The 26650-nt window shown below is 46.2% G+C and overlaps 1 protein-coding gene across 4 annotated transcripts in view; it reads left to right on the forward strand.

The window, feature by feature from the left end:
• Stau1 (staufen double-stranded RNA binding protein 1) overlaps positions 1–25960 on the forward strand; it is a 38987-nt gene extending 13027 nt beyond the window's left edge. For 2 of the 4 annotated variants that reach the window (XM_050151085.1, XM_050151088.1), the window contains exons 2-12: positions 11636–11774; positions 12659–12824; positions 15763–15861; positions 18614–18844; positions 20512–20655; positions 21337–21483; positions 22379–22454; positions 22617–22936; positions 23429–23551; positions 24173–24258; positions 24859–25960. In XM_050151085.1, coding sequence (XP_050007042.1) covers positions 11636–11774; positions 12659–12824; positions 15763–15861; positions 18614–18844; positions 20512–20655; positions 21337–21483; positions 22379–22454; positions 22617–22936; positions 23429–23551; positions 24173–24258; positions 24859–24874 — 1547 coding nt within the window. In that variant the 3' untranslated portion in view covers positions 24875–25960. Of the gene's footprint in view, positions 1–6978; positions 7077–11635; positions 11775–12658; positions 12825–15762; positions 15862–18613; positions 18845–20511; positions 20656–21336; positions 21484–22378; positions 22455–22616; positions 22937–23428; positions 23552–24172; positions 24259–24858 lie in introns of all 4 variants that reach the window. The other 2 variants (XM_050151087.1, XM_050151086.1) reach the window with 2 other exon arrangements.
• The last annotated feature ends 690 nt before the right edge of the window (positions 25961–26650 follow it).

The raw sequence follows: 26650 nt of genomic DNA on the forward strand, positions 1-26650 counted from the left end.
ATTATTATTTAAATCACTGCTTGGCCCATTAGCTCTAGCTTCTTATTGGCTAACTCTTACATCTTAATTTAACCCATTTCTATTAATCTGTGTATTGATTGCCATGAGACTGTGGTTTACCAGGTAAAGTTCGTGCATCTGTCTCCAGCAGGGCTACATGGCTTCCTTCTGACTCTGCCTCCTTTCTCCCAGCATTCAGTTTAATTTCCCCTGCCTAGCTCTGCTCTACCCTATCACAGGCCCAAAACAACTTCTTTATTAACCAATGGTATTCACAGCATACATAGGGGAATCTGCTCTACCCTGTCACAGCTGAGTGCTAAGACTATGGATGCCTGTCATTTTTCCCAGTGAGATTGTATGAGGCTTTTTTTTGTTTTTGTTTGTTTGTTTGTTTTGAGACAGGGTCTCTATGTAGCCCTGACTGGCCCCAGTGCTCAGATGAAAGATACATGTTTTTATGATACTCTGGTGTCAGCAAGCTCATGTGAGGCCCTGGTGTTCAGCAGATGAAGATCTTTTGAAAGAAGACTCCTCCATGTCATTCTTCTGTGTTGCGCTGCTTGTGTGTAAGTAAATGTTGGCCTGAAAGGAAGACTAGCATATTCTCCAGCTGGGCTCTGAGGCCCTTCAGTAGACGATGCGGGACAATGGAGGAAGTTGGACCCTTACAGTCAGGTGTCCAGTGAGTCCTAAGGATACTTGTGTTCCAAGCTTCTAGCCTCCTTTGTCTATGAGTGACAGTTTGATCTCTCACAAGGCCCTCATGTACTGGATAGGAAACAACCCTGAAAGGCAGGTTTAAAGGAAGGTGGTTTGTGTGAAGGGTTATAGCTGCAGCGGTGGAGATGCTAAGATGCTAACAGCAGTTGGAATGCCAAGGTTCTCAGGACTGCTTTGAACTCGACAGATGCCAGTAGTGGAGAGCTTTGTTCTCTGAGCGCTGACTACATGGCGTATTTTCCCATTTATAGCTATGGTGTTGTACTGGTGCTCCAGTTCCTCTGCCCTCTAGATATATGAGGTCACTTTTACATTGATCAGATGTGACAATCAGAAATACCCAGGCATTGCTAGATGTTCCTGGAGGAACAGTTGTTCTCTTAACAGCATTGCCTCTCATTCTCTCTTCAGGCTCAAACATGATACCCAGGGTTACATTAGTAATTAAAGAGTGACTTGCAAATGAGTATTGCTTGGTGTCTTATTATTATTATTATTATTTTTTGCCTGGGTCTGTGACTGAATCTAGAGACCTCTTTATGTATGCACAGTAAGTGCAGCTTCACCAGCCTCCACTCCCAGCCTCTTGCCTGGTGAGTTTTAGTGCTGACTATATGAGAATTTAAAGCTTATTGAGTTGTTGTATATTATGGTTTTTTCTTTTGTGTTTTTGTTTTTTGAGACAGTGTTTCTGTGACGCAGTCCTGGCTGTCATGAAACTCAGTTTGTAGACCAGGCTAGCTTTGAACTCACAGAGATCCGCCTGCCTCTGCCTCCCGAGTGCTGGGATTAAAAGGCGTGTGCCACCACTGCCTGGCTGTATATTATGTTTTAACTGCCCCCCGTCCCATGTGTTATGAGAGGCAGTGGTGGCCAGGCCAGAGCTTGACACTTGGTGTCTTCCTTTTGCCATATACCCTACCTGTCCGTCCGTCCGTCCGTCCGTCCATCCTTCTATGGACATGTTCTTGTTTTGATTCTGGAGCTTGCTGATTGGCTAGACTATCTGGGCCGCAAACCCAAGGTTCTTCCCCAGCACTGGATGAGTAGCTGTGTTCTACCACTGGTCTTGACTTTTTATGAGTTCTGGGGATCAAATTCAGGTCCTCATGTTCACATGGCAAGCACAGCTCACTGGGCCACCCATACTTTTTTCCCCTCAAGTTTTTAGCTGCTTATTTCAACCAGTCGTTAACTCTTTGAGGTGTATTTGAGACTAGCATTTTGGGGGCAGTCTCATTGAAAGCCTGTTTGTTCTGAGCTTCTAAAATCCTCACGTATTTATAACTGGAGCTGGAAATGTTGTCACTGGGCCTGCTTTATATAGTAGGAGCCCAAAAGGATTCCTTTGGGCCCCACCCTTTCTAAGTTTAGGCATTCATTCAGTCTAAGTTCTGCCACGGGTTGGGATGATCCTGTTGGGACGGGCTTTGTTTTAGTTCATTTTCTGCTCTTGACTCTGGTTGGTGTTTATGATAGGAGTAAGCTGATTGGCTCCTGCCAGTGAGTAAAGCTTTCAAGAAAGATTTTAGGGAGACTAGGAGTGAGCCAGGAAAAGAGAGGGAACTCTTTCTCCAGAACAAGGGCACACTCATGAGTCCACACTCGCAGCTTGTCTGCATCTTGGATGGGTGGGTAACTTTTTTGTTCCACTCCCAGAGTAAACATGTGGTGCGGTGCAGCAGCACTGGGGATGAGGGCGCGAGGTCGTTCGAGCTAGGCCCTGTGGTGCTTCTTTGGGGGTTTGCTTCAAGTAATTTACTTGTTCTGGTTTATCTGTGGGAGAGGCATGGTGGTAAAAGTCATTGTATGGTTTTTCTGCCAGCGCACAGCTAGTTAGTTGGTATGTGCTGGAGGCCTGCCTGGCTGCCTGTTTCCATAAAATCCTAGCACTTTCAGCTCCCTTCAAACTTCCTCTGCTTTGTGAAAAATGGTCATAAGTGTGTATGGAATTGTTCCCACTCTTACATTTTTATTTTATATGTATATGTCTTACTTGCATGTATGTTTGTGCATGATGTATTTGCAGTGCCCACGGCAGTCAGAAGAACTGGAGTTATATGTGGTTGGGAGCCACCATGTGGGTGCTGGCCACAAACCGGACCTCTTAATCACTGAGCCAACTCTCCAAACCCCCCCACTTTTTGTTTTATTTTGTTTTGGGGATAGTGTCTCTGTAGGCTTGTTAGTCTAGAACTCATTATGTATACCAGCTGGCCTCCAACTCAGAGATCCACTTGCCTGTGCTTCCTGAGTGCTAGCATTGAAGGTGTGAGCCACTATGCCTGACTTTTTATTTTCGAAATTATTTTATTGTATTTTGCCTATAGATTGATGTCTGTGCCAGCTATGTGAGTATGGTAGCTGTGGAGGCCAGAAGGGATGTTGGACTTCCTGGAGCTGGAGTTAGAGCAGATGTGAGCCTCAATGTGGGTGCTGGGAATAGAACCCGAGTCCTCAGCAAGAGCAGCCACTGCTGAGCAACTCTTCAGCCCACCCCAGCCCCTGTTTCTTGCAGCCTTGCCATCCTGCAGTCCCCTGGGCTCCCATCCTCTTCACTTGCACCTGCTGTGGTCCCAGGGCAGCACAGGGTCTATTCAAGTCACTCTGGGATTGTGAGCCTGAAGGTTAGTCCAGTGATTTTCTGGTTTAGAATCTATAATTAGATGAACCTCCTAATAAAGAGAAAGAACCAGCAATAGTGAGAAATGCCTCCTATAAGTCAAATGATGGGAGACAACAGCAGTTCCCAGTGACCTGCTAATGGTGTCACTACCCAGGTTGCTTTCAGTTTCTCACAGGTTTGAGACAAGGAGGTCTTTCCATATCCTATAAATATTAAGCACTACACATTGCCGATTCTCTTTGCAATATGACCACACATTGCATGGGTATGGCAAACCATCTTAAATCACTGCAGAAAATGCAAACCAGGATGCAGCAGCATGAGAAGGAGCTGTAGACTTCTAACTGATCAGCATAGCTACATGTTGCATGGACTGTTTTGTAACTGAGGTAATGCCAGGATTGACTGGCATTTCAGCAATTACTCTTCTGCCTCTGTTATTTAGCTTTTTTTTTCTTTGCCTCTCTACTTTCATGTAGAGATTTAGATTCCATTGCTCTGGCTTAGCTGCATCGAAAGCTCTTAGTTTGCACGTTGTTCATTTTGCTGAGAGTGGCCTGTCTCCTCGTGAAGTTCTAATTCAGACTGTATCTGCTGCTCTCTCTGGGAGCCAGACACCAAACAAGGACAGGTGTCTTCTCGCTGCAGGCTTTCTGCTAGCTGCCTGCTCACCACACCTGCACTTAGACCAGCTCACAGCCCTGCAGCACGTCCTCCAGCACAACAAAGAAGAGCTCGGCTTCTCCTCATCTCTGGCTTCCCATCTGACAGGCAGCAGAAGGAGGTATTGCTGTCTACACTTCTGTGTCCAGATAGGGAACCTTGGGGGCTGGAGAGATGGCTCAGCGGTTAAGAGCATTGCCTGCTCTTCCAAAGGTCCTGAGTTCAATTCCCAGCAACCACATGGTGGCTCACAACCATCTGTAATGAGGTCTGGTGATCTTTTCTGGCCTACAGGCATACATGCAGACAGAATGTTGTATACATAATAAATGAATAAATATTAAACAAACAAACAAACAAACAGATAGGGAACCTTGGTTGGATGTGGGGTAGACAGACATGTAACTGCTCCAATCCAAACCTCCTCTGTTTCAGAGTCTTGGAAGCTGGCAGAAAGACATGAACAGGAAATACCACTTGGAATGGTCATTGTTCTATCAAAGTTTTGCCTTTTGAATGACTTCTCAGAACTAATGAACTCTTTTTCTGTCTGAGTACTTTTCAGGGCATCAGCAAAGTTTTCACCAAGAAAAAGGGGTGGCCAGATACTACAAGACCAGAGTCATTAACATTCATTATTTTTCTTGAAATCTATCTATCCGTCTGTTTGTCAGCCTATCTATTTATATATCATCTATCTATATCTAATTTATTTGAGACAGGGTTTCTCTGTAGCCTTGGCTTTCCTGGAGCTCGCTCTGTAGACCAGGCTGGCCTCAAACTCAGAGATCTGTCAGCCTCTGCCTCTGAGTGCTGAGATTAAAAGGCATGCACCACTAGTGCCCAGCAAAAAAAAAATTATATTTATGTTTGCTTGCGTGTATTTACGTGTGTGAATATATACTGTGGCATGCATTTGGCGGTCAGAGGGCAACTTGGTGTCTCAGTTTGGGTTACTGTTGCTGTGATGAAATAACATGACCAGAGCTGGACAGTGGTGGTGCACTCCTTTAATCCCAGCACTTGGGAGGCAGAGGCAGTAGGATTTCTGTGAGTTCACAGCCAGCCTGGTTTACTAAGCAAATTCTAGGGCTACACAGAAAAACCCTGTCTCAAAGCAAGCCAACCAAACAAACACAAAAACACATTAATTGATTGATTGATTAAATAATTCATTAATTAATTGAAGTACCATGACCAAAGCAACGTGGAAAAGAAGGGTTTATTTGGCTTACACTTTCATAGTTACTGTTTCTCACTGAAGGAGGTCAGGGCAGGAACTCCAAACATTACAGGAACCTGGGGGCAGGAGCTGATGCAGAGGCCATGGAAGGGTGCTGCTTACTGGCTTGCTCAGCCTGCTTTCTTATGGAAGCCAGGACTACCAGGATGGTACCACCTGCAATGTACGGCCTGCTCCCCATCAATCACTAATTAAGAAAATGCCCCACAGGCCTGCCTACAGCCCAATCTTATAGAAGCATTTTCTCAAGTGAGGATCCCTCTTCTCCTGTGTCATGACTCTAGCTTTTGTGGTGTGGGAGGTCCTCTGTCTACGTGTTGCTTTTATTGGTTAATGAATAAAGAACTGGCTTGGCCTATAGCATGGGAGAAAGAAGGCGGAGTTAGAGATGCCAGGGAGCCGCCAGAGACAGATGTGCTGCAACTTTGCTGGTAGGCCATGACCTTGTGATATACAGATTAATAAAAAATGGGTTAAATTAATATATGAGTTAGCCAATAAGAAGCTAGAGCTAATGGGCCATGGAGTGATTTAATTAATACAGTTTCTGTGTGATTATTTTGGGTCTAAGCAGTCGGGTGGCCCTTTCCTCCAGCACTTTGTCAAGTTGTGTCAAGTGTCAACCAGGACACTTGATGAGGCTCTGTTCTCTCTTATCGTATTGTTCCAGGCTTGGCATCCAAAGCTTTTGTTCACCGAGTTGTCATGTATGTAGGCACTTAATTTTTATTTTGAATTAAAGTGAGTTTAAGTCAGGAAAGTTGTAGGGCAGTTCAGAGCCCGTAAGGAGGGCTGGTTAGAAACTAAAGAAAGAAACAGATTTCTTTTGAAAAGGGATGCATTTAAAGGTTTTCAGATCTGGTCACTAGGAAATGAAAAACAACTAAAGATGTCATGAGTTAGGAAAGTCTTGACACACTTGGAGGAAGAACATACAGGTGGTTCCTTCTTCCCTAGTGTGACGAGATCATTGCACACATGCGTGTGAGTTTGAGTGCTTCCACACCAGGGTACCTGTAACAAACTTTACAGCCCTGCCTGGAGAGCTGCCCTTCTGTGGACACCGTTCTTGCTTGTCTCATTTTTTTAGTTTTATTTTATAAATCTGTCTGTTAAAAAACATTGTTTTACTTTAATAAATCATGCATGTGCGTGTGTGGACACTTGTGTGAGTGTGGAGGTCAAAGGACAATTTAAGACTTGGGAACAGAACTCAGCTCATCTGGCTTTATTGGCAAAGGTCTTTACTCTCTGAGCGTATTTGCCTGATTTTTAAATCTGTTCTCCATTTTTTAATCTGTGTAGCCCTGGCTGTCCTGGAACTTGCTTTGTAGACCAGACAGGCCTCAAATTCAGAACTTCACCTGCCTCTGCCTCTGCCTCCTGAGTACTGGGATTAAAGGCGTGCAGATCTGTAAAGATCCTGGCTCTTTTTTGCTTAGCTGTTCCACAATTTAATCTGCTACATCAGAATCCTTTAGTCTGCCTCACAGGATGGCATTCCCGATTGTCACCTCACTTCTCTCCAGATGTGTTTGACTGTCCTAAGGGAAAAGCACAGACCGTTGTACTCCCCTGGGATTTATTGCTTTTTCTTTTTCTTTTTTTTTTTTTTTTGTTTATTTTTGAGATAGGATCCCTTTATGTAGCTCTGACTGTCCAGGAAATATCTAGACCAGGTTGGCCTCAAACTTATTGAGATCCATCTGCCTCTATTTCCCAGGTTGGGATTGAAGGTGTGCATCACCACACCTTTCCGCCACGTCTTTGCTTGCCTGGAGAAGTGCCTTACCACAAAGCCCAGGTTGACTTGAACTCCAGGTAACTTAGGCTGTCCTTGAACTCAAAGCAGTTTTCCTGAGTCAGCCTCCTGAATGTTGGGATTACAGTTGGGTTTTGTTTTGTTTGTTTTCTTTCTTTTTTGAGATAGGGTCTCATTATGCAGTTCTGGCTACACTGGGCAGACCAGGCTGGTCACAAATTTACAAAGCTATGCTTGTCTTTGCCCCCCATTTGCCAGATTAAATGCCTGCATCTCTATGCCTGGCAACAGGTGTAGTTTTAAAGATCTAAATTATTTATTGTGTATCCTACGTGTATACACCTATACCATACCTTGTGTGTGGAGGTTAGAGGACAGCTCTGTAGATCAGCTCTCTTCCTGCCTTCCAGGCCTCAAACTCAGCCTTCAGCCATATGTGTGTGTGTGTGTGTGTGTGTGTGTGTGTGTGTGTGTGTGTGTGCTGTTCCGTTTGCACGTGGTTCACTTTTTTTTGTTTTGTTTTGTTTTGTTTTGTTTTTTTTTCAAGACAGGGATTCTCTGTGGACAGCTTTGGAGCCTGTCCTGAAACTCACTCTGTAGACCAGGCTGGCCTATGTGGTTCACTTTGTAAGACTCCCACAGGGCCATGGCGTTTTACTTAGATAATTGTCAAAAGTAGATCACAGTGGAGAACAGCAGTCTTTAAGAATGTTCAGGGAATGAGAAGCCAGGTTTGAGAACAGCTGTTATAACTGGGAGCTAGAGATGCACCCTTAGCTGAGCTTTGGCATGGCAGCCTGCTCAGGGGCCCTGCTTGTGGGCTTACAGGCTGCTCCAGCAGTAGTGCCTTATCAGGCTCCGGTTGTGCCCGTCCTAGGTGTGTGTTCTCTCTGTTGTTGTTAGTTTGCAGTGCTGGGTATGGAACTGCAGTGTATGCTAGGTCAGGGCTGTTTCAATGAACGGTAGTCCTAGCCCTATGAAGACACAGTACTCACTCACTTTCCTAGGTTTCTTGGCTATAGGTGGTTCAGGAATGATTCTGGTTTTGTCTTCTCTAAGCATACACTCCCAGCATGCTTTGCAGTTTTCCATCCCTGGGAAACTAGAAGTCATACTGCTGCTAATGTCTATGAATTTGGTTAATTTTCAGTCTCTTCCACCATGGAAAATCCAAGGAGAAAAATCCAAATTTATCTTGTGAATGAGTCAGCTGTCAGCATGGTTTAGCCTGAATCAAGTTTGTGTCTGAGCAAGGCCTACCTCTCTGGGGTAAATGATTGTCCAACCTTCTCTGATGGCTTATACAGACAAGGTTGTCTGGTTTCTGTACTACTGCACATGGGACTGTGGCTCAAAATACAAGCTCAATTTAGACAATTGCCTTTATTTTTATTTCTTTTGGGTTTTCTAGGCAAGGTTTCTTTGTGTAGCCCTGACTGTCCTGACCTAGACCACGCTGGATTTGAACTCACCGATCTGCCTCTGCCTCCCAAATGTGCACCACTATACCTGGCTCACTGAGAATTGCCTCCACTTTTTTTTTTTTTTTCTTCTTTTTTTGGTTTTTCGAGACAGGGTTTCTCTGTAGCTTTGGAGCCTCTCCTGGAACTAGCTCTTGTAGACCAGGCTGGCCTTGAACTCACAGAGATCCACCTGTGCCTGTCTCCCGAGTGCTGGGATTAAAGGAGTGAGCCACTATTGCCCAACCAATTGCCTCTACTTTTACCCTTGCAAGGTGGATCAAGAAAATACATACTCTCTTGGAGTGTTTGGCTCTTTCTTTTCCTTCCTTCCTTCGTTCCTTCCTTCCAGATTTATTTATTTTATGTACGAGTGCTCTATTTGTGTGTATACCTTTACGACAGACGAGGTCATCCGATCCCACTGTAGATGGTTGTGAGCCATCATGTGGTTTCTGGGAATTGAATTTAAGTCTCTGGAAGAACAGTCAGAGTTCTTAACCATTGAGCCATCTCTCCAGCCTGGAGTATTTGGCTTTTAAAACTCTAAGTCACATGAGATTGTGTAGGATTTGGAGTAAACAATTCCCAAGTGCTATGATTGATTTGCCATAAATGTTCTAACCCTTGGGACCTTTTGTCTGCCTTTAGTTCTTTCAGTCTGTCTGATACCTGATTAAAATCAGGAGCGAGAGCGGTGGCTCAGTGGTTAAAAGCAGTCACTTGGTAATCAGGAGAAATTCTGAGCATCTCAGGTCAACCTTTTTGCCTTTAATTTCTCTGTGGTGGTCTGTATCTTCTCTCAGTCACAACTGTTCAGAGTGATTGAGGGTTTCTCATTCTATAGACCTTGAACTCATAGATCAGCCTGCCTCTCTGCCTTTTGAGTGCTGGGATATAAGGTGTGTGCCAACACTGCCCAGCAGTTGAGGGTGTTCTTAAAATGCAATTCTGTCTGTCTGTCTGTCTGTCTGTCTGTCTGTCTGTCTCTCTCTCTCTCTCTCACACACACACACACACACACACACACACACACACACGCTGAATTCTGTTATGAGGAAGAACAGTAACTCATTTGACCTTCTGATTGTGCAAGCCCATTCATATTCTTATGAATTTGATTCATAGTCTAAATTTAGTTGAGCCAATTTTAATATAAAATCAAAATCATTCTTATTTTTCTCTACATAATATCTTAAAGGCATTTAAAGGTGAATTTTCTTTTCTTTCTTTTTTGGTTTTTCGAGATAGAATTTCTCTGTGTAGCTTGGGTTGTCCTGTAACTCACTCTGTAGACCAGACTGGCTTTGAATTTAAGAGAGTTGCCTGTCTCTGCCTCCTAAGTGCTGGGATTAAAGGTGTGTGCCACCACTACCCAGCTTCTTCTTCTTTTTTTTTTTAAATGTATATTGTTTTGCCTGAATATATGTGTGTAGTACTTGTGCACTTGGTGCTTTTGGAGGCCAGAATAGGGTGTTAGGTTTCTTGGAACTGGAGCTACAGGTCTTTGTAAGCAACCAGGTGATGCTGGGAATCAAATCTGTGGACTCGGGAAGAACAACCAATGCTCTTAATCACTACTCCATCTCTCCAGCCCCTAAATGTAGTTTTCATGGCACTAATCAAGCTTGCTGTTGCTAGTGTTGTTCTGTTTGTTTGTTTGTTGTTAGTTACTATGTATACAGTGTTCTGCCTGTGTGTATACCTGCAGGCCAGAAGAGGGCACCAGATCTCATTACAGATGGTTGTGAGCCACCATGTGGTTGCTGGGAATTGAACTCAGAACCTTTGGAAGAGCCGCCAGTGCTCTTAACCTCTGAGCCATCTCTCCAGCCCTGTTTGTTTGTTAGGCTGGTCTCACATTTATAATCCTTCTGCCTTAGCCTCCCTGGTGCTGAGATTATAGGAAAGCAAGTGTTTGTTTTAGGGGTTTATTTCTTCATTGTGTACGTGTGGTACTTGTATGACATTGCTAAGTGGAGGTAGCGGACAACTTGCCTGCATTGCTTATTTAGATCTTGAGGTTAGACAGTAAGCACCTTAACCTACTGTGTCATCTCCAAGGACCAAAAGGGGTATTTTCTCATGTTTAATTACTGATTTACTTATGTGTGTGAGTGTTTACCTGCCTACTACTGTTGCCTGGTGCTTCCAGAGGCCAGCAGAGGGTGTTAGATCCTTAGGAGCTGTAGTTACATAGTTTTATCTTGTAGGTACAAAGAATTAAACCTGGATCCTCTGGAAGGGCACCTAGTGCTTTTGATGGCTCAGCATCTGTCTAGCCCACCCCACTCTCAGTGTTGTTTACGATGGGGTGTGTGGAGTGACAGTAATCTCTTCAGGCTGTTTGAACGCTTTGTGAAGATGTGTATGCTATGTGTGGTGTTCAAAGGTAGCATCAGGTGATTTCTCTCTTTTTTTTTTTTTTTTTTTTTTGGTTTTTCGAGACAGGGTTTCTCTGTGGCTTTGGAGCCTGTCCTGGAACTAGCTCTTGTAGACCAGGCTGGTCTCGAACTCACAGAGATCCGCCTGCCTCTGCCTCCCGAGTGCTGGGATTAAAGGCGTGCGCCACCATCGCCCGGCTCAGGTGATTTCTCTTGTCACTGTCTCCCTAAGCCTTAGAGGTGGGACTATCCCTACAGCTCAGGCTCATGTTCTCAGCTAGGTTGGAAGCCTGTAATCCTCCTGTTAGAGCTGGGGTTACAGGTGTGTGTGGGAGCCAGGTTCCTTATGTTGGTGCAGGGATCTAAACTGGTCTCATGATTGGACCGCAAATGGTCTTCCTGTTGAACCCCATCTCTAGCCCGTCTCTGTTTTCTCATATGGATGATTTTGAGGTAAAATCTCTCTCTTGGTGTATATGAAAATGAAATTGGGTTTCCTGTCATCTGGGACCATAGTTGAGCCCCACTGTAATGTCAAGTCAGAGACATCTGGGTGTTTTCTGGTTCTTATTTGCCTTCTCCAGACAATCTACTTGCCTCATCTTTCCCAGGTTTTTCCTGTGGTTCTGTACACTGTAGATTCTTGGGTTTCCCAATGGATGTCCAGGGGTAGAGGACTCAGCTCTTTGCAGTACATTCTCTGAGTCTGATTTACAGGCATGTTCATCAGTGTCCAGAGTCTGAAACTGTTGTTTGTATGATTTTGTGTTGCAGAAAGTATAGGTCCTACCACTGAGCTCAATGCACTTTGTGTGAAACTGGAAAGAAAACCAATGTATAAGCCCGTGGACCCTCACTCTCGGATGCAGTCCACCTACAGCTACGGCATGCGTGGAGGTGCCTATCCCCCCAGGTATGTGCTGGGGTGGAAATAGCTGGGATGTCTGTAAATTGTGACAGGAGTCATGACTGGGCCTGACTGGGGTTAGGGTGTGCCATTGGTGCTGTCTTGGTAGATGGCCGGAGCAGGTTCCTGGGGAGCAGCTGCTCACACTCACCACCCGGCCACCTGGGCCCTGCAACACATGCTTCCTGCCTGCTGTTTGTTGACTGTTGTACTTTGTCAGACACTAAGACTGATGAACACTGAGACGTACTGAAACCTAGTGTGCTTCCAGAATGCCTGTAATCCCAGCGCTCAAGAGGTGGAGGAAGAAAGATCACCTGCTGCATAGTAGCCTGGCCAGCCTGGGCTACATGAGATCCCGAGTGTTGCTGCAAGCCTTTGTTTTGTTGTAAGGAGTGAGATGTTAGTGAATAGATCAGTGATCGAAGGAGACGTTTATTTTCCTCCCTTCCTCTGATGAAGTGGGAAGTAGCAAAACCTCAAAAATACAGACTTTGAAGTTGAAGGAACCGACTCTTGAATTTGGTGTTACTGAAATTTCAGAAATGAGGGTCCTTTCTAAAAGGCTTCACCCTTAAAATCCCCAGATTGCTTGGGAGATGTGTGAATGCATAAAGTGAGCTGAGTTTGTCTGAGCGCACCCAGTCCATCCTGGACCCTGCCAGTACAGCCGCATGGAGAGTCAGCCACGAGCTTGACGTCAGTGTGACTCATCCCCTGCTTGTCTGTCTGTCCTCTGCAGCAGCTGTAGTTCAGTGTGAGCCTTGAGGCAGCCTCTACTGTGCTGCAAACACAGTGATGAGACCACAGTATAGGAAATGTGGGATTTGCTGAAGAAGGCATGGGTGACTTACCAACCGGAGACTGAAACCCCCACCCTCTATTTGTAGGTACTTTTACCCATTTCCAGTTCCGCCGTTACTCTACCAAGTTGAGCTTTCTGTGGGAGGACAGCAGTTTAATGGGAAAGGAAAGACGAGACAAGCTGTGAAACACGATGCTACCGCCAGAGCACTGAGGACTCTGCAGAATGAGCCTCCACCAGAGAGACTGGAGGTAGGTGGACACAGGCCTGGGACAGCCCGCTGCTGCTGACGCTGTCTGTAGTCATAGGCTGATAACTATCGACATTCTGTGGCCTGGAGATGTCTCCTAAATGTCTCCGCAGGAAAGCTGAGCAGCCTTTCCTTTCTTTCTCCTCTGGCACAGCCCGAGTGACGTGGACATGATGGGAGTGTGCTGGGAAGGCTGGGGGCTCTTTCTCAGTGCTGACACCGAGCTGTTGGAGCTGCTGATTGATGTGCGCTCTCTTTCTTTCTCTCTCCTTTCTTTCACTCTGTAGCTCTGGTTGGCCAGAACTGGCAGTGTAGACCAGGCTGGCCTCAGACTCACAGAGCTCTGCCTGCCTCTGCCTCCTAAGTGCTGAAATCAAAGCTGTGAAGCCAGCACACCCAGCTAGACCCCACTGATTTGTGGTATTAAGTTAGAGAATTGCTGTCTTTCTAGCACACTGTCCCAGAACATGGTACAGGTTTTTGCTCACCCTGCAGCTTGGCAGAGCTATAGGTGTGGCAGCTTGTCCGCTCTGCTTAGTTTTGGCACAGGAAGTTCACCAGCAGGGAGGGCCTAGTGACAAAATGACTCCCTCTGCAGGGACCTTAGTTCCTGATTAGTTCCCTCTGCTGGGACTGTTTGCACTTCCTCACAGTTTGGTGACTGAAGAATGAGTGTCCTTGGGCTGGAGAGATGGCTCAGTGGTTAAGAGCACTGGCAGCTTTTCCAGAGGACCTGGGTTCAGTTCCCAACACCCACATGGTGACTGTCTGTAACTTCAGTTCCAGAAAATCCAACACCTTCACAGACATATGCACAGGCAAAATACCAGTGCATATAAACTAAAAATAATTAAAAAAAAAAAAAAAAGAGCATCCTTGAAGACAGGAAATGGAAACTGGTTCTGAAGGCTCATTCCCAGAAATCACAGCCTGGCTTCTGCCATGTTTTATAGGCTAGGCAGGCCTGGAGCCAAAGGAGGGAGACAAGGAGCCTCATGTTTTATGTTGTTTTTATTAAAGGTCACATTAGATAAACTCACAACTTAATTCTTGTACATGTATAATCCAACTGCTTCTCGGGCATTCTCAGTGTGGAGAAGCCACTTCTGGAAGAGAGGAGTGTTTATGAATTTGGGGGCCTTTCTTTGTCTTGTTTTCCTGTGTGGAAGGTTGATGCTAATCATACACTGAGCTATGCTATCAGCCCTGGGCTGCAATTTAAGACTTCCATGGTTAGGAAAGGAATCTGAATGTTTTGTTTTTCTTTTCTGTGACTGAAGAGTAATTCTTTTTTTTTTTTTTTTTTTTTTTTTTTTGGTTTATTTGAGACAGTGTTTCTCTCTGTAGCCTTCTCTGCCTTGAACTCACTAGACCAGGCTGGCCTCTAACTCAGCTCTGCCTGCCTTTGCCTCCAAGTGCTGGGACTAAAGGTGTGTGCCACCTCTGCCTGGCAAGAAGAGTAATTCTTAAATTGTCAGCTAGTAGCTGCTTGAGCAGCTCCATGCTAGTGAGAGAGTGTCTCAAAGAAGGGTGGGGCCTGAGGGTGGTGTCTGAGGTGGCCTGGTTCCCCACACAAAGTTAAATTTCAAACTAAACCTTCTAGATGCTCAGCTTTCTATAGCACTTGGTTGTAAAATGGGCTTTAAGAAGTGTCCTATAAGAAGCAGGCACAAGGCCAGGGAGTGATGTGCCCCTCTGTTCCCAGCTGATTAGGAGGTTGAGGCAGGAGTGTCCCTTGAGTCCAGCTTGAGCAATATGCCCAGCCCATAAGGAAAAGAAGGCCAGGGCCCTTCCTGTTGAGGAGTAAGGACCCATCCAGACACTGGGCACATGATGCTGATGAGGCTGCAATGAAAGGGCCCTCGCTAGGAAGGAAGCGAACACATTGTGGAGGAGGAGAAAGCACTGGTGTGGATCTGGAATAAACACATGTTGCTGTGGGGTCTGCCGGGATGGTGTCTGTGGGTTAGTGGTCAGTGCCCAGGAGCTTTGCTTCTCTTACCTTACTTGACCTTTATGGCTTGCTCGCTCTCTTGTGGGTGGGTCTGCTTGATGAACTGACCCACACAGCAAAGCCTGTTAGCAAGTTCAGCCAGGAGTTCCTCTTAGGGCTAATCCTGGAAGCAGAAGTTGACAAATTTGGCAAAAGAAAGGCTACAGTGCCAAGCTAGCAGCTCTGGCCAGGTCCGGATCTGCTGGTGCTGTGTTGAGCTAGCTGTCCAGAGTCTGCTAAACTCTGTAGAACCCATATTCCCAGCTAAAGAGAGGTGGCCTGGGCCCCTCTGAGCCCTCCTGCCAGGAATGAGGACTGGTGAACCTTGGTACCAAGGTGGACTCTACCCTGGTTGAGGAGACTTTATTGGTTTGTGCCTTGGCTGTTTGCCTGCTGCACTGTGTGAGCCAGTGCTACTGGGCATTCTGGTCCTCTGCATTCTTTACAGACATGGTTTCCAGGGCCTCTATCTATAGTATGCCTGTGCGCCTACCACGGAGGGATTTTCCTCCGACTGACTCTGGCTTGTGGGCTTGGCCATTCTTAATCTCCCTGGAAGCATTGGTGCCTTGTATAGCACCGCCAGGCCCACTGTACCCAAGGCACTGCGTTGGCTTATTTTAGTACGTTTACTAGCTGAATTTGGACAGTATTTGACATGAGGCTGAAGGTTCAATTCCGTATGGCCTCCATCTCTGGTTCACTGCTAACTCTGTAAAGCTGAGGCTCAGTTACTATAGATGATTAACTGAAAATTGAGTATTTTTTTATGTTTTAATTTTTTTGAGACCATAAAGTTCTGGCTATCTTAGAACTCAGCCTGTAAACCAGGCTGGCCTTGAACTCAGGGATACACCTGCCTCTGACTCCTGATTACTGGGATTAAAGGTGTATATCACCACACTTGGCTCCTCAAAGTTGACTCCTAACAAGTATTTTTCTGTAGATGAATGGAAGAGAATCAGAAGAAGAAAACCTCAATAAATCAGAAATAAGCCAAGTGTTTGAAATTGCACTGAAGCGGAATTTGCCTGTGAATTTTGAGGTAAGACATGCACAACATTGTCTTTACCAGATCCTGTCAGGATTCATGATGGGATCAGATTGCTCCTAAATCCTGGAGTAGTGCTCAGCTAAGGTGGCCCTTCATACTGATGGGCTAGACGGTCCCCTCAGAGCAGGGGTTACTGTGTCTTCCTGCGGGTGTCTGTGGGTCTCTGGCCCCAGGAAAGTGGACTGGACCATACTGTCTTCACACCGGCACACAGGCCCTCCCAGGTCCCGTCTCCTTAGCTGGAGGCTCAGTCAGACTGGCTGTGGAGCGCACACCCAGCAGGAATAGCCTGAAAGAGGATTGTTGTTTTTTTTTTTCTCTCTCTGCCTGGGTTTCTCTATAGCTTTGGTGCCTGTCCTGGAACTAGCTCTTGTAGACCAGGCTGGCCTTGAACTCACAGAGATCCGCCTGCCTCTGCCTCCCCGAGTGTTGGGATTAAAGGCAGAGTGTTGGAAGCTGTTATCTTGTAGAATATTTTAATTCTGCATTTATAATGATCCCCTCATTTCATAAAATGCATATCTTCTCCTGATGCATGTTTCCCATTTACCCTTCATTCCATAGCCAGGCCAGGGTAACTGTCCTATGATCTGGCAGGTGATGTCCACTTCCCACCAGGGGCAGAGGCAGGGTGATCTGTGCTTGCCTCCCAGACCAGCCTGTGTGAGAACTGTCCTTGTTCCCTGCTTCAGAAATCAGATACTCCTGTCTTATATGCTGTCTTCCCTTGGGGAGGCTCCATGTGGCTGGCTAGGGTAGGAAGGAGACATGACATAGAATGACAGGGCTAGTTAGTTGCTGGGTGGAAGCTGTATCCCAGACTCTCCCTGAGCGTTCCCCATAAGAAAATGAAAACATGCCCTTTCTTAGGGTAGAATAGCACAAGAGTGCAGCTCTAGAGACAGGAGAGAGGATGACCAAGATTAAGGTGTCCGACTCCCCAGATCCCTGCTCAGGATCACCCCTGAATTCTTGGTAAGTTTGTCAGCCATTTTTACTGGTCACTGCCCTGCATGAGTCTCAAAGCTTTTTGGAGCCTTTTATTGTGGTGGCATCTGGGGATTAGATTACCCCCCTCTTCCACATTCACAATTTGCTTTTAGGAATAGGTAGCATTCCAAAGACATGTCAAGCAGCCACCAAAGAGAAATCATCAGGGTGCCCCCTAGTGATGGTCTTGTAAGGTATACTACTTTTTTCTTTCTTTTTTTTAAAAAAGATTTTATTTATTATGTATACAGCATTCTTCCTCAATGTATGCCTGCATGCCAGAAGAGGGCGCCAGATCTCATTACAGATGGTTGTGAGCCACCATGTGGTTGCTGGGAATTGAACTCAGGACCTCTGGAAGAGCAGCCAGTGCTCTTACCTCTGAGCCATCTCTCCAGCCCCTACTACTTTTTTCTTGCTGTACTAAGATACTACTACCAAGGCAGAAAGAGTTTGTTTTGGCTTCTGCATCCAGAGCAGTAAGAGTCCATCCATCATGGCAGCAAGTGGGTAGGCGGGGCTGAAAGAGCAGGTGCTGAGTCTGTGTCTTCAGTGGCAAACATGAAACAGAGAAGTGGAATAGGCTGAGACTCTGTATTCTCAATGCTTATCCAGGGTGATGTGCTACTTCCTTAGCACCCCCTTGACCTCTTCAGACAGTGCCACCAACTGGGTACCAAGTGTGTTCTAGTGCCTAAGGCTGTGGGAATATTTTCATGCAAATCAGTACATGAGGTAATGATGTGGAACCATCGTGGGTGGTGCTGGTTGAAATATTCCTGCTGAGTGACTGTCAGGTCAGAAGGGTCACAGCCGCATCTGTTGGTGGATTGAGCAGGACCTGCCTTTTCTGATGCTTGTGGCAGATTGTCTGGCCCATACTGGATTCTCAGAAAGTATTGTTGAATAAATGAACACAATAGTTAATTTCCAGTCAGGTTCAGTGTGGGCTGTGAGGTCAGAATAAGCCAACATATATTTGATCTGAGGACGTGTGCACCTGTCGGCTCCTCTCCCATGGACAGCTGTTTCTTTGACGAACTTTGTTTCCTGGGCATTTTTTCCAACTGCTTTCAAAACTTGACAGGACAGCCTGAAGCAGGACAGATGTGTGACTGGAAGGACTTTAAGCCCATGCTGTGATCGTACAGGAAGCTGAGCTCTGCTGTCACCTCACACACATCCTCTTCCTGCACTCTCCACTGTTTTGGGAGGTGTTTTTACTGTTCTGCCGTGCAGCCCAGGGCCTCCTTTCAGTCTTGTCTTTGTGGTCACCTTTCATCTCTGACAGTCCTCAGCCTTCGTTCTTCATGAGCTTGGTGTGTTGGAAGGCTAGTTGAGTGCTCTCATTCTGAGGGACTAGATCAGGATGTGCATCTTTTCAAAGGTAGAGTCCTTCTCAGAGCCCCGTGCACCACCACTGTCCCACTGGTGCATTGGGTCAGGGCTCTCCAATGGATGGGGTCCTTGCAGAGAGCCTCTTTCTTCCCTTGGGACGTGGGACCTTTTGAGGACACCCTTGAGTCTGGGAATTAGTGAGCATTCCCATTGTCATCTGTGGGGTTGTCCCTGACAACCATCTGAATTTCTAAGCCTCTGCTGTCAATTAAACCCGTCCTTTCTCTCCCCTTTAATATTCTGCATGTGTTCACAGATGGTTATTAGATCCCCTCCACATGCATTTCTTTGAAACACGTGTGCCAAGCAGTGTGCCTTACCACTTTTAACAAGTGTCTGTCACGCTTTCACTCAGTCTTTCCCTCTGACACAGGTGGCCCGGGAGAGTGGCCCACCCCACATGAAGAACTTTGTGACCAGGGTTTCAGTCGGGGAGTTTGTAGGGGAAGGAGAGGGCAAAAGCAAGAAGATCTCCAAGAAGAATGCAGCAAGGGCCGTGCTGGAACAGTTGAGGAGGCTGCCACCTCTGCCTGCTGTGGAGCGAGTTAAGCCCAGAATCAAGAAGAAAAGTCAGCCCACATGCAAGGTGAGAGCCTGTATGGCAGGGCTGCAGTGTTGCAGTGGTTGGGGTAGAAGCTTGGCTGCTGTCCAGCACCACAGTTTGCAGTAGATGCTTCCCAGGCAGGACATGAGCTGCAGGTGGAGTAGAGATGTTTGAGAACAAACACATCCAAGTGTCAGGTTAATATGGGGGTGGGCATCAAAGCCTGTTGGTCTCTGTGGAATGGGTGGGGCAGTAAATCACCTGTGGATTCTTGTCTTGAGCCACCTCTAGTTCAGGGCTCAAGGTGGAATTGGCACACACAGGGCTGGGTCTTGGGTACCAGAGCCCATAGAGACTGTTCTGGAAGAGTTTTGGATATTTGAATGAAACTTAATGAGTCTATAAAAAAACAATGACCGAGCTCATGTCTGGGGGTGGGAGGGAGACAACATTGACCAGCTGGGTAGTGGTGGTGCACTCCTTTAATCCTAGCACTCAGGAGGCAGAGGCAGGTGCATCTCTGAGTTCAGGGCCAGCCTGGTCTACAAAGTGAGTTCCAGGACAGCCAGGGCTGTTACACAGAGAAACCCTGTCTCTGAAAAAACAAACACAATGAGAAACATTGACCCAGGGGGCTGGAGCAGCAGTTAAATGGCTCAGCAGTTAAAAGCACTGGCTGCTCTAGCAGAGGACTCCATCATGGTTCAGTGCCACATGGAGATTCACAATTGTCTGTAACTGCAATTCTAGGGAATGTGACTCCTTCCCTCTGTGGACACCAGGCACACATGTGGTAATCCAGACATTCATACACATAAGATAAAAATATTTTATTATTAAAAACAAAAAAATGTTGACCCCTGTTGAGCACTTAAAGGGACAGGCCTTGGGTCATCCACTGCTCATTTTCTTACATTTTACCATGCCTCTGCCACTTTACCAGTTTTCAGCCGGTGTCGTCACTTTAGTCACCTGACAAGTGCTTTGGGGAAGGAGCCTCCTTTCCCAGGCTTCAGCTGGCGTGTATTTAATTCATAATATTGTTTTGTTTTTGCAGTACTGGGGATTGAATGAGGGCCACAGGTTTGCTGGCCGTGCCCTCTACCACTGAGCTGCATCTTCCAGTTAAGGGCTTACACAAGCTTTAGTGGTTTCTAGGTTTTAGTGACTGAGAAAGCTAGATTGTGGGCCCTGTGCCTATTAAGTCAAACACGGGTGATGGCCCTGACTCCATCTACCCTTTTTGTCATTCTCGACCAAACACTGTGGTCCCATAGCCCTTTACATGGCAAATCCCAGTAGGTGAATGTCCCAGTCACGAGGAGTCCTCTTCATCATGCAGGAAGTGGAAGAGGACACGTTCGAACACTGCATTTGTGCCGGGTTGGGGCATGCAAAGGGATTCTGTCCTTGGGGGATCCTGGAAGTTTTCTGAGCAAATTTTGGGGGAATATATATATTCCTTTTCATTTACTGTGAAGACATGAGTGCTTTCCCCTCACAGTGAAATGTTGAAGTCCATTTTCTATGACACAAAAATTGTTTTAGTATGACTATAAAGCACGTTCAGTTTTTAAAGGGTTTGGTTCTGAGCCATCACACCAACACTGAGATTTTTAGTCTCCTGTCAACTGCTGACTCTGAGTGGCTGATTTCCTGTGGAATAGAAAGTATAACGTAGCACACTGTGTTGTACTGTTTCTCTTCAGCTACAGACAGCCCCGGATTATGGCCAGGGGATGAATCCCATTAGCAGACTGGCACAGATTCAGCAGGCCAAAAAGGAAAAGGAGCCGGAGTACGTGCTCCTTACAGAGCGAGGCCTTCCACGTCGCAGGGAGTTTGTGATGCAGGTGGGTTGGTGCAGCTGTGGACAGCCCTTCCCCAACCATATCAGTCCCTGGTGGTCCATACTCTACCAGCATATACTGTTAGTAAGGCCATGTTGCAGTTCATTGGGTCTGGCGATGCATGCATTTAATCTCAGTACTCTCCAGGCAAGTGGGTCTGAGTTTGAGGCTGGCCTGGTCTACACAGCAAGACCCTACCTCAAAAACCAAACAGAAACAAAGGCAAGAAAATGAGGATCCATATGGTAAGAGGAAGTTAGACTGGCAATTTGCCTGAAGTGACTGGTCTAGGCCACTCTGCCTAGGCCAGAGAAGGAGTCCCTGTTAACCCTCTCAGTGTTCTGGCAGATTTTGATTTAGCAGCCAGATACCTGTGGATGGAACAGCTTTAAAAGAGTATGCTGGAACTTGTCCAATAGCCAGCCCTCAGGAGAGTGGAGGAGGAGGCTTCACTGTGGTTAGATCTAGACACATACCTGTCTTTGTAAATATGCTGTTGGAAGGGATTGTGGCACACATTTCCATATAGTATTCTTGGATTTTAACTTGATTGGGGCCATCACAGGAATAGTTTCACAGTACACAAAACATGTAGCAAAGTCATCCTCAGGAGCTTTTGGCAGCAACCAACCAGTTCCTGTTGTCTTAGAAGGTTTAGTCACAGGTCTTTGATGTTTTCTTCAGGTAAAGGTTGGGAATCACACTGCAGAAGGAGCGGGTACCAATAAGAAAGTGGCCAAGCGCAATGCTGCCGAGAACATGCTGGAGATCCTGGGGTTCAAAGTTCCCCAGGCGCAGCCTGCCAAGCCAGCACTCAAATCAGAAGAGAAGGTGACTGCTGGGACTCTCACTGCCAGGTGGCCTAGCTCCCTGCATGGGCAAGCCTGGGGCAAGGCTTCATCTTCCCTGCAGTAAGCAGCCTGCCCCCTGGGGTTCGTCCGTTGATAGTGTTTGCAGGAGGGAAGGTTCCTGTCCAGTTCACCGTGTCCCGCGCGCGTGGTTTGAAGTCTGTTTAGTGTCACTGTGGGGTGGATGTGCATTTCGGGAGGATGTCCTGCTCTCTCCTGATGGGTAGTTGAGATTGGAATGAACAAGTATGGCTGTCATTTGTGCTTCATAAGGGTCTGCATGATCTAGTCTTCTGCTCTTGTGGATCTGGCTTTGGTTTTTCTGAGACTAGTTAGCATGGTTAATAACAGGCCAGATCTATAGTTTGGCTCCAGTCATTGTCCTGTTGGGGTTGACTAAAGTAGGACTGAGTCTCTTCTGAACTCTGCCATTTCGTGACCAAGAAATAGCTCCCTCTGTGCCTGTGAAGTCAGTACCCGGGACCCAGACATTCCGTATGGAATTTGCATAGACCTGGATTTGGCCTTCAGATTTCTCATTTGAAAACTTTGTAGAGTACATGTAAGCACCCTTGCCTTGTATCTGACAGTTATGCACTAACTGCCTCTGTGTCCTTTGTGGAAGTACTGTTTCTGGATGCTAGTGCTGGGTAATGTAAGACATACACACTTCTTAGCACCAGTGTAGACCCTACTGGGCCGAGCACTTTGAAGCCAGCATTCTCTGGTCCTTGGCACAGAGTCAGCTCTGCATTCATGATCTGCTCCATGTGACTGCCATCATGGGCAGACATGAGAGTTTGTGTGGTGGGGGACATGAGAGACTATGCACAGACCCCAGTGCTTGTCCACGCTCACTGCCATTTTTCTTTCTTAAGACCCCAGTAAAGAAACCAGGAGACGGAAGGAAAGTAACGTTTTTTGAACCTAGTCATGGGGATGAAAATGGAACCAGTAAGTGTAAACCCTCTTGGTCCAATGTGCTCTGTCTGGGTTTTGCATGGTTCTTGTGTGACAGTGTGAAGCACCAGTAGGCACCACCTTCCTAGGACTGGGATGGTGGGAAGGGTGGCACTGTAACTTCTTAGGTGGCTGTGACCTCTATGTCCCTTATAGGTAATAAGGAGGACGAGTTCAGGATGCCTTATCTTAGCCATCAGCAGCTGCCAGCTGGAATCCTCCCCATGGTGCCTGAGGTTGCTCAGGCTGTTGGGGTTAGTCAAGGACACCACACCAAAGATTTCACCAGGGCAGCTCCGAATCCTGCCAAGGCCACGGTAACTGCCATGATAGCTCGCGAGTTGTTGTACGGGGGCACCTCGCCCACAGCCGAGACCATTTTAAAGAGTAACATCTCTTCAGGCCACGTACCCCATGGACCTCGCACAAGACCCTCTGAGCAACTATACTACCTTTCCAGAGCCCAGGGATTCCAGGTGACTGTCTTTTTTATAGCATCTTTAAATTAGGTTCTTTCTGCATAAGATCACTTTTGTAGTGTTTGCAAGATCCTGGGTTCTTTCCCAGCACCACAGAAACCAGAAAAAGTGAGATCATATGCTTTGTCTAAAAGATCAGAAGTACAGTATGGTTTTGCACAGAAGTAAAACAACAGGAATAGTTGTGGCGTATGACAAGGTGGCTCATCATGTAAAGGCGCATCATCAAACCTTGAGTTTGGGGGCTGGAGAGATGGCTCAGAGGTTAAGAGCACTGGCTGCTCTTCCTAGAGGATCTGAGTTCAATTCCCAGCAACCACATGGTGACTCACAACCATCTATAATGAGAGCCGGTGCCCTCTTCTGGGATGCCGGCAGAACAGTGTGTATATATTATAAATACATAAATCTTTAAAAGCAGCATTTAAAACCCAAGTAGGCTCCTGAGGGACTCTGGGCTGTGTCCCACATGGTGCTCATTCTCCTTAGGTTGAATACAAAGACTTCCCCAAGAACAACAAGAACGAATGTGTCTCTCTCATCAATTGCTCCTCGCAGCCGCCCCTCATCAGCCATGGCATCGGCAAGGATGTGGAGTCTTGTCATGATATGGTACGTGGGCCCCAGAGATGCCTCAAGTAGCTGACTGGGCACCTGGCACATTCCTTCTCTGGGCTGTTAGTGGTCTCAGGAAGAGAGTCAAAGTTCTGTAATCTTACTCACTTCAGCCCCTATTCTGGCAGCTGTAGAAAGCCCCCTTTTAGAGAGTCTGTTCAGATAAAAGTTAAACCCTAAAAGAGAAGAGCCTGTACACACGAGCTTTGTCACTTACTGGATGATAATGCTGCATGGAGCGGAGGCCTCTGATTTAGAGGGAAACATGGGAGTCTTTTGTTGAGAGCATGGTAGGTCACTGTCAGGTGAAAAGCCAAAAGTAGTATGTGGTACCCGAGGAAAATGGCAGTATGGTGCCTTATCTTAAAAATTCAGACATTTTATCTGGGCGGTGGTGACGCAAGCCTCTGTGAGTTCAAGGCCAGTCTGGTCTACAAAGTGAGTTCCAGGTTAGCCAGGGATACAGAGAAACCCTGTCTTGGTTGTTTGGGGTAGGGGACTTAAATATTTTATTGGGAAGAAAAAAGTTCTAAGAAGTTGCTAGCAGTTTGTTGACGTCCCTTTCCATGTGAGTTTAGCCTGTGTTCTGTGATTTGACTGTTCCTTCCCCTCTCTTAGGCTGCATTGAACATTTTAAAGTTGCTGTCTGAACTGGACCAACAGAGCACAGAGATGCCGAGAACAGGAAATGGACCAGTGTCAGCGTGAGTGAGCATATGCACAAATTGCTGCCACTGTTGGTTGACTCTGAGGAAGTATTTGCCAGAACTGCATTCTGGCTTTAACACCTGCAGGGCCCCGAAGTACCCTTCTTTATCTCACTCTCAATAGTCACACGATCACATGATTTTAATGGTCCATGGTGACACACCTTGCCCTCATTCAGTCCCTTCTCCAAGGGTCACCTCTTCTTTTTATTTACTTTTTTTTTAATGTGTAAGGGTATTTTGTCGGCACAGGCCAGAAAGGGTATTGGAGTTATAGATTGTTGAGATGCCATGCTCTGGAAGAACAGCCAGTGCTTTTGACCCAGTGAAGAAACTCCAGCCTTTCCTGTGTTTATGGAAATAACCCTTTCAACTAAATATTTTTCTTTATGGAGATGGTGGGGACTAAACCCAGAGTCCTTGGTCATGTCAGACAAGTATTCCCAGAGCACTCTCTTTCCTCAGACACAGAATACATCCTCCCTCCCTCCAGTTCTAGGATGACTATTCTCAGCTCCTACAAATGGGAGCTACAAGTAGTTAGCTTTAGTTCTCATTTCAACATTCTTGCCATTGTCATTTTTCTCTTCCTTAAAGGTGTGGGAGGTGCTGAACCTTTTCTGGCCACAAACCATTATAAATCCCAACATGTATACTGAAAATACTGAGAACTGCTTTCAAAATTTGGAATTTCTGATAACTCCAGTGGACTGAGACATGAATATAGAAGGTGGCAGCAGTAGCAAAGAAGACACAGACTCCCGGTGATGTGGCCTTGGTTGTGCTGGGCTGCTAGTGACAATGCTGTGCTCTGCCAGCCATCAAGAGTGACCAGCCCCATCACCTTCAATTTTTATATTGTGATAAAAGAGAAACAGCAAGCATGGCCTATTCTCATGCTGGCTCATTCAGATACTTCGGACAACCCTGGACAGCCACACCAGAGAGGCCCCGGAGCTAAAAGCACCAGAGAAAAGCCAGTTCTTCCTGTCCTGCATAACAGACGCAGCGTGCTCAGCCTGCCACGTGTAGTGCCCACCCACTGGAACCACTGCTTTCTCAACAGCGATGCTGGTTCATTATTTCCTTTGGTTGATGACACTATATAATTTTCTTTTCAGTTTCTCAGTTGCATCTACTTATCTAGCACAGTTTAGAAACTTGTCTGAGACCGATGCTATCAGTTTAGCAAAGATCACAGGCCTGTTTGATGCGTCTGTCCCTCAGGCTGGCTAAACAGATTTTACCAGAATCCTTTACAGCCCCCCCCCCCCCAATCCCCTGTATAAATTGGACAGCTTAGGAAATTTAAACTTTAGGTGGTCTTTTTATTTTAAGCAGCAGACTTAAATGAGCCCAGACCTTTAAAGATTATTACGTAAATCGTCAGTGGGCATGTCTTTTAAGGAGGTAGCTTTGTACCACACTACAGGACATTACCTGTGGGTCCAGACCCTGCAGGCTGGTGTCCCTGGAGTGCCTAAAGCAGTCAATTCCAACCTCCTTGGAGGGGAAAGGTTTCCTGGTGCTGTGCTGCTGTGCACAGATGCAGGTAGGTGAGCTGGCCCTGGTGGAGAGCATTGCAACCTCAGACTCAGCACTGCTTCCACATTTGGTTTAGCTGGAACCTTTTCACCCATGGAATGTAAGTAGTCTTTGTCAACAATAAATGGTAATACTAAATTTTTTTTTTTTTTTTGGTTAATTTATTTTCAAACACCACTACTTCTGGATCAGACCTCTTCTGGTTCATTACCCATCCCTCTTTTTTTAAAACAAAAAGAAAAGGAGAATATTTGTAATGCTTGTGATTCTGTCTGGGCAAAAATCTGAAGACCTAAAAATCTCTTTATATTAAACTATTGATCAATAAACAGCTACTAAGAAAGTCTTTTTCCAATTGAGCAGTAACTGAAGGCTGTGAGGAAGGGATGTGGCAGCTGGGGAAGTCAGGTTGGCAGTGACTGAAGATTAAAATAAGGGATTACATTTTTTGTGTGTGGTTATTTGAGACAGGGTTTCTCAGCCTTGGTTTACTGTCCCGAAACTAGCTTTGAAAACCAGACTGATCTCAGAGTGCTGGGATTGAAGCCCTGCAGCACCATACTGATGGAATTTACTTTTAAAGGCTACATGTACACTTGCCTGTGGAATGTATGAAAAATTAATGGCACATATTCAACATGAATGCAGCAAAATGAGACATTTTATCTTCAAAAGAAGAATCTGACTTAGTAGTTCCTTTTGAGACTCCCTAGTGCACACGACTGTTAGGCAAATCATACTCAAATATTTTCACCAACTGGGGACCAAGTATTCAAATACATGAGCACGTGGAAGCCATTCTGATTCATACCCACATGGCTTACAGGGACACAGGTACCTTGCC

Source organism: Alexandromys fortis, unplaced genomic scaffold, assembly GCF_014885135.2.
Source record: "Alexandromys fortis isolate MF-2015 unplaced genomic scaffold, M_Fortis_MF-2015_v1.1 scaffold_27, whole genome shotgun sequence".
In the NCBI taxonomy this organism is placed as follows: Eukaryota; Metazoa; Chordata; class Mammalia; order Rodentia; family Cricetidae; genus Alexandromys; species Alexandromys fortis.